General features: G+C 40.7%; 1 protein-coding gene across 1 annotated transcript; it reads right to left on the bottom strand.

Annotated features, from left to right (window-relative positions):
* Positions 1-1,404: 1,404 nt before the first annotated feature.
* Positions 1,405-7,179, bottom strand: LOC147856027 (receptor-like serine/threonine-protein kinase ALE2). The gene is made up of 8 exons (XM_087329083.1): positions 6,614-7,179; positions 5,185-5,877; positions 4,875-5,006; positions 4,431-4,802; positions 4,070-4,321; positions 3,108-3,491; positions 2,727-2,970; positions 1,405-2,623 (listed from the first exon to the last, which is right to left on the bottom strand). Exons 1-8 carry the CDS (start codon positions 6,702-6,704, stop codon positions 1,852-1,854), a joined length of 2,940 nt encoding a protein of 979 aa, XP_087185209.1. The 5' UTR covers positions 6,705-7,179; the 3' UTR covers positions 1,405-1,851.
* Positions 7,180-8,295: the final 1,116 nt, after the last annotated feature.

Here is an 8,295-nt window from a genome sequence, read left to right on the forward strand (position 1 = left end):
GTACCATACCCTAGGCTTTAGTTGTGGAATCTCTCATGTATGCAATATAGTTGCAACCCGACTCAACCCCATATATATATTGCCCCTACAGTTGAGTTGGATTGTCACTAGGGAGGTTTATGTAGAATCCGGGTCACATAATAAATACATTGGACAATTTTGTCAACCACATTTTTAGGTATCTCCTTGGCACAAAGGATCGATCTTGCTAGACTTTCTGGCTTGATCGGGACATCCGAACCTTATCTCACATGCTTCACAAAGTCCAGCTACGTTGGGTACACTGATAGTCATAATTCCATTTCCCACTGTATTATCCAATACTCGAGAGGAGCTATTTCGTTAGACTAGAGATCCAAACTCCAAGAAATACACTACAACGTCTTCAGCCATGACAAAATACATAGCAGCTTCCAAAGCATGCAAAGAAGCAATTTGATGACTCGCTTGAGCACTCGAACATGACAACTTGGACTCCATCCCGACCCTTCAGAGTGACAATCAAGGTGCGATCCTACATGCCAAAAGCCTAGTTTATCATGCAAAAATTGAAGCACATTGAAATATGATGCCAATTCTTTCGTGAATGGTATCTACCTCATCAAAGTCCACACTGAGGATAATGTCACAAATCTCTAAAAGCTTGCCACCAAACTACTTCTAGCTCCTTTTCACCAACAAGTGGGCCTTCAACAACACAACTTGACCTAACAAGCTCTTAGGTCACCTCCCATTTTTTAATTTCATACCTGACTTACTCTATGGGGGCATCTTCTCCTCTATCTATGTATCCCAATTGTTGTTGCGCCTCTCCTACTATATGTATTGTTCATTACAAGGGCATGTTGAAGGGTATTGTACCCTACATACACCTTTTGCCCCCTTTCACACACTTGTACATTGTCCCTCTCATTATCAATATAAAGGGGAGAGGTGATTCCTCACCTGCAAGTAAATTAGTGTCTTACATTTGGTGAGCGCTCTCTCTCTCTCTCTCTCTCTCTCTCTCTCTCTCTCTCCACACCTAGAACTCCGTGACCTTGCCCCCTCTACCCTCACCTTACTCTTGAGTCTCCACCCGATTCCCCCACAATGGGAACTCCACAAGGAAAAGATAAAAAGTATCTTCACCTCAAATTGTAGGGCTTCTAGGGTAGAAAAACTAATATTTCAATAACATTTACTGATATGTAAACAAAACACCCACAAATGTCTGAAATTGCATTGAAATGAAGAAAAACATAAACATCATCATGTATACAAGAAACTTGTGAGAATTGAATTAATATATGACCATTTTTACAGTTGATATAGTTGCTTTTTCAGGGTTGGTTGTACACTAAAAACCAAAACAATATTGGTCATAACCAAGAATTGTTTTGTTTGGAATAGTAGTACTTTGTGTACAAGATGAGGAGTTAAGTTCCCAACCCTGTCCCCAAAGTCTTTAAAATGAGAAAACAAAACTTATCTTTTCAAACAGCGCTGCTATATATAGCTAACCATGGACATAAAGGGAACAAGCAGCCTCGATCATAGACTAAGGTCATAACCAATTGAAGAAGGATAGGATCGTAGTTCATCAGATGTCCAATCAGAGTCTGGGAATCACTTTGTTGCCCTATCCATGTCCACCCAGTATTCTCGTACATGTAAATGTTAGCATGCATTGCTTCGAGCTATAATCAATCTCTCATAACGTACATACCATTTGGGCTGCTTAGAGATTTTTGCAGATGAACTCATCTTGAAAGTTCTATAAAAGTCAAGCCCGATCATACGACCAAGGAATATTGCAGCAAGACAAGTCAAAAAGTAATAAAGAGTCCAGCAGCAAGTGAGGAGCTCTTTTCAGGGCAAAATCTCTTCTGGTAAGTCTCTGTCAAAAGACCCCAAGCCAAAATGTCTCGCCCAAACACTGTGCTCATCCACACTTCCCCATTTCCCCAGACCTCTTAGCTTGTATCTTGTTACCTTACTTCTACTACTTTGCCTCAGTTCAGGCCCCGAGATGCTATGCCTTCGTAATCGAGAACGATGATGGCCAATGAATCTTCTTGAATCAGGGAAAATTCCTGTTATAGAAAGGGGCCGATCAACACCCAACTCCCCCGAATCATAATCCACTGAGATGAAGGAAGTGGTGTCAGTAGCAATATACTGCGCTTTCCTGTCAAGCCAGTGGTGTTCTAACAATACACCCCTTGTGATTCCATGCTCAAGCTCAAGCAAAGGTTCACCTCCGCCTTCGCTAACATTGCTAAACCTAGTACAGATTGGCACATCACGATCGTCATAGATGAGTTTCAAGGCTTGAACTACCTCACCCATGAAAGGGCGTTGCGAGACTTCAGGCTGAACGCACATGGAGGCAATAGCTGCAACCCGAACAAGATTGTCAGGAGGATAATTGCCTCGAAGGCAAGGGTCAACAACCATCTTGATGCCTTCTTCGCTAGTAAGAAGAGGCCTGGCCCATGTCACAAGGTTCTCCTGACCTGGAGGTTGCGACATATCCACCGGCTTCCGTCCTGTCAGAAGTTCTAATAACACCACTCCATAGCTGTATACATCACTTTTAACGAGCAAATGTCCAGTCATCGCATATTCGGGAGCTACATACCTGTTATTAGATCATTATATGGCATGAGAACAATGTTAAATGCGTACATAGATATGGGAGATTAACACAGAGGCTTGAGTGCTAAGGAATGAAACATTTATACCCAAACGTCCCCATGACTCTCGTCGAAAGATGTCCCCGGTTTTCGTCTGGAGCACTTCTTGCCAATCCGAAATCTGACACCTTTGGATTGAAGTCATTCTCGAGCAGAATGTTGCTCGCCTTGAAATCTCGATGGATGACACGGGGATTGGAATCTTCATGGAGGTACGCGAGGCCTCGAGCAGCCCCCAGTGCTATCTTCATGCGCGTCTGCCAATTTAGAGGAGATATCTCTTTATCCACACCTGAAAAACACAACATTTTGTCCTATTTCCATTATTTACAGTATTACATTAGCCCATAGGCATGCATTTGGTCAGACCAGAGTTAATGTATTGATTACATATATGCTCATGGCAAGAATGTCCATGTTCTCACTTACCATGTAGATGCGATTCCACACTTCCATTGGGGATTAGTTCATATACAAGGCATCGATTATGATCATTAGCACAAATACCGATGAGCTTTACTAAGTTGCGGTGATGGAGACGGCTCAACATCTCTACTTCTGCAACAAATTCTTTGCCTCCTTCATCCCTTGTCAGCACTTTCACAGCAACCCTTGTTCCATCATCCAAAGTGCCACAATATACTCTTCCAAAGCCTCCTTCCCCAATCACATTCTCTGGATTGAACTTGTCAGTAGCCCTCTCAAGCTCTGCAAGGGTGAACGCTTTTGCACTATTTGCATAGATAGGCATACTTGATGCAAAAGAAATGGAAACTGAGCTCCCATGATCACTGGATAACGCATCATGCCCACCTGTAGTTTTCAAACCTCTCTATCTCTATGTCTCCTTACCTATCCTTATACACATTCCTCTGTCAATTTCGAAAGGCACTCTCAATTTCAAAGTTCATTAGTTTGAACATTGACAGTCATTAATCAACTCCATATAGGTTAAGTTAAGAATGCTTCATTTTGGTTCCATAGGTCATATTAGACTCGAAGAACAATAATAAAACCTATATATCTATGGAACATACAGGAATGCATTTGATTCCTTAAGCTTGGAGCTCTCAGACCCCATCTTAGTCCTCGTTACCCCTCATTTTACAGTCTTATCTTAGCATTATTTTTTCTGTTCTTGTCATTTGATTTTGCTATGGATACTCAAAAGTGCACACGTATACATGATTTGTCTCTCATCGGACCCAGTCTCCCTCTTTCAGTAAGCTTTATGAATAAAGGGAGATATACCACTATTGCATGTTCTTTAAAATCTTAGAAGTTTCGGTGTTTTTCTTTCTCTCCCTATTACTAACATACCTTAACCTCATCAATACATAACAATTATTATTTTACATTTGCCTTTAACCTGAAATTTACAATATTGATACCTGATCTTTTGGTTCTCACAAATATTGGTTCACCTTGAGAAGGGGGAGCTTTGACCTCGTGATATCGAAAGTTAAGAAATAAAAGCCAAAAACATCCAAGACAAGCCATCAATGCTATAGCCGAGGTTAATGCAATGACGACAATAACCCAGACGCCCATCCTCTCTCTTTTTCTATCAAAACCAAGCCCCCAGGGATTCTTGTCTGAACTTCCATTTGTGTCCGGAATTCCGTCAGTTGAATCAGGGAGCCCTTTAAGTACATCATCAAAGAATATGAGTTCATGTTGATAGATAACAGATAGAAAGCACAATAAAATGCATTTGATTTAAATTGAATACAAAGCTTAGGCCGAGTTTACCTGGGTACCGTACATATATGACATTATAGTTGCCGAAAAGTGTTACATTCAAGAGAATCTTGTGCTTCCAAAGCTTTTGAAAGATGAGAAGGGCAGTGAGATTGTCAAAAGCTTGATCCAAAGGCACAAGGTTAACATCTACAATAGAGCAGTCAGGGTTTCGACTGTCTGCATTTGCTCCAATTATGTCAACCTGGTTTGGAGAGAGCACGGTCCCTTCAGCCAGATTGGCTGCAAGCAAAGATATCAAAGGAAACAGAGAATAGAGTGGCACACTCAGAACTAGCTTCACTTGGATCGGGCGCACACATCCACACGGTGACATGAATGGAGTCTTTGTTAACGGTGGCAAACACACGATGGCATCACAACCTAACATTAAAACACATTGTCAGAGTCACCACGTTGTCAGAGTTTACTACACATACAAGTTCATTTTAATACCTTCTCGTGGTAGTGGAGGACGTGATGTCCTGGGTGACATTGGCGAGGGAGAGATATGTTCCTTTGACGGAGGTGGATGTGATTTCATGGGCAATGGTGATGGTGGTTGTGGAGCAATATAAGGAGTATTTCCTGCATTTAAAAGAAAAACTTTTTGTCTCAGATATCATATGCTACAAGAATAACCTCAAACATGTTTATTTTGGTTTGTTGTTCTCCACGAGAATACAACCTCATTCAATTGCATAGGACCATTGTAGCCTCTTAATAGACGTTAACAGATCCTTCTTTTCTTTCTTCGAGACATTACCTCGAGATGGGCTAGTCGTAGTATTTAGATATCTGTGTGGTGGTGGTGGTTGTCTTGGCAGAGGTGGTGGAGATCTTCTCAAGATTGGAGGAGACCATTCAAACAATAACGGTGGTGGCGACAAAACATTTGCCAACGGTGATGATGGTGGCGGTAGCCTCTTCAAAAGAGGTGGAGATAATCGCATAGGATCATCTGACGTTGAGGATGATGGGGACGGGGACGGGGACGGGGATAGGGATGGATGTGGGTATGGGTATGGGGAAGAAGGTGATGGCAGCAGTGGCCACTTCATGGGAGGGGGAGGTGACATTAATGGATGATGGGGCGGCAGCAGTGGTGATTTTGATGATAGAAGACCATGGTTATGATGGTGATGGTGATGGTGATGGCGATGGTGATGGTGATATCTTCTATTTAATGTCATTAGTGTCAAGGATGGTTGAGGTTGAGTCGGAGGTTGAAATGATGTGGTAAGGGCAGCAGTAGGAAACATATGGCGAGATTGTAGATAAACTCTTGGGACATATTGATTTTTTACATTGGAGCCCTTGCATTGAGAATGATGCCGATTATTATATGTATTCTTGAGAAGGATGGCCAAAGCATTTGTTGACGGCCACACATCTCTCCACAAAATGCCTTCCCTTGCAGATGGGAGCTCACTTCTTTCAATGGGTCCCATGCATGTCCCTATTCATGCCAGATATGCCCAATATTAATGTCATCATTTTCCCCATTTCTCACTTACCTTGCAAACCAGATTTGTTTGAAATTCCAATGTTTCTACATTTCTTTAAGAGAGGACCCATCTTTTTTTTCTTTTTCTTTTTTTTTTTCTTTTTTTTGGGGGGGGGGGGGGCGGGGCGTTCCACGCAGAAAGCTAACTAGGTGCATCCTTTCAGAGAAAGGAGTTTGTTCTAAACTACAGCTTGCCTATAAGACCAGAAAGGAGAATATAGCAATCGTATTCCATGTTGAAGACTAGAAACGAGTAATGTTGTTCAGAAATAAACAATGGTGTTCTAATGAGAACATTGATTCCAGACTATGACAGGACATTGCATCACTTTTCGAACAAGAAAATCTTCATATTTTTACAAATATCATGCAAAATCTACGTTAACACTGCATGCTATATTAATGTAATGAACAAGATGCCACATTGATGTATCGAAGTACATGCAAGTATCAAACTAAATGCTACATTCGGGTATTGAAGCATGTTTTCCTCCTGACCAGCTAACTCTTTTTTCTGATATGATTGAATGTGTATTTTATTCTAACAAGGAATGGTGGCCAATCAGAGCTTTGAACATAAAACTCTGTTTCAAACAAAATTTATAAAAGACTATGGAGCATAAAGTAACATATATACATACATATATATATACTACTTTAAAGGGAAACAAAGAGACGAAGGGCATACCAGAACCAAAACATTGTGCTCTGAGACACAGAAGAAGAGTGAAGTAGATCATGTGAACCATATTGAAGTGCTGCGGCATTATACAAAGCATCCTTTATGGTTCTTCTCAAAAGAAGACATAAAGAGATGGAAGTGAAGGGCATCTTTTCCTGTAAATATCCTACCAGTTGATGATTGTTTAGAGAAGGAAGTAGACGGGGCAGCAATGCCTTCCTGTTTGAGGAATTGCAAGCTCTCCATTAGACAACAGATCATTTCAGGTTTTTTGGGTTTGGCTTTGGGCTTTGGAATGTAAGGTTGCACAGGTAAGGGATTTTATTGCAGGGTTTTGGGTTCTCTATAGTTTTGAGGGTTATAGGTCTTTAAGGTCTTGGTTTGATTTGTTAGGGTCTAAACAGTTGGATTTTCTTAGGGATTTGGATATTGTAAGGTTTCAGGATTTAGGCAGCTAAATTTTTTGGTTATAAGTATAAGTCTGTAAGGGTTAGGGTTTGAACATTTCAGGGTTGAAGGTTTGGATTAGAAATGAAGAGTCAAATTCATACAACAAGGCTCAACAATTTGTAACTTATTCTCTTGAGTCATCTCACTTTCTCTCTCTTACTTGATCCTGATTGGATGGTGGCAACGCTATTGCTACAATTTGCTGAGTAAGCGAAGAGGAGAGAAGAAGTGGAGGTGAAGGATATACCAGTTCCTGCTGCTTATACTTCTTCTTCTTCTTCTTCTTCTTCTTAGCTTAGAAGAACAACATACAAAGGTACCCATCTCCTCAGAGCTGGACAGAAATCTTTTGGGCGGCCTTCTTCTCTTCTCTTCTCTCTCTCTCTCTCTCTCCTTTCTGTGTGTCTGTGTATTTGTGGGCGATGGAGAAAATGAAGCAAAAACAGAATGTAAGTTGCTTTTATCATTCAAATTTCAAAATCTCTATCCCTATACATACATATATCTCTGTTACCTGTAATATGCATGTGTGTGTGTGTGTGTCTCTGCATATACATATGTACATATGTATGTATAATGTACATATATATACATACATATTCATATTCTCTCTCCTCTGGCTCTCTCTCTCTCTCTCTCTCTCTCTCTCTCTGTGGATGGATGGATGGATGGATGGGGATATGTACATAATCGATCAATGTATGTATGTATGTAGTAAACATCATTCTTTGTGTGTATGGCCTCGTTGTTTATATAATAACTCGTTCACAATTTCATGTATGTTAGTTTATTGCCTCTCTTGTACCTTTTCGGTCCTTTTTCTTTTGAGATATGGATGGATGATGATGAGAGTGACACTGATAGGGAGGGATATCCCTCGCACTCGAGAGACCATAACATAAACTTGTCGCATATAGAAGAAGAAACAAATGTGTTACATGAATTGTCTTATTGTCCTGCAAATTCTCGTCCTCAAGAGACCAATAACATGATGAGCTATACCTAGAAACAAAAAACATTATGAGAGAACATCCTCTTTGAGTGCACATCACCAGTGATGGAGACCACTGACATGACCTATCGTACCCAAAAACAACACACCTAACCAATGATATCATCATCATCAAGAGACCACTCAATGACCACATAACCAATGAGTGAAGAGGAAATGGGGTACAAAGTGGTAGTTTGCAACTCAAAGATGTCGTGCAAAGTTTGTGCATTGGTAAGTCATGGTA

This window comes from Azolla caroliniana, unplaced genomic scaffold (assembly GCF_043228905.1).
Source record: "Azolla caroliniana isolate FFs.n. ecotype wild unplaced genomic scaffold, voAzoCaro1.0.p SCAF_13, whole genome shotgun sequence".
Taxonomy (NCBI): domain Eukaryota; kingdom Viridiplantae; phylum Streptophyta; class Polypodiopsida; order Salviniales; family Salviniaceae; genus Azolla; species Azolla caroliniana.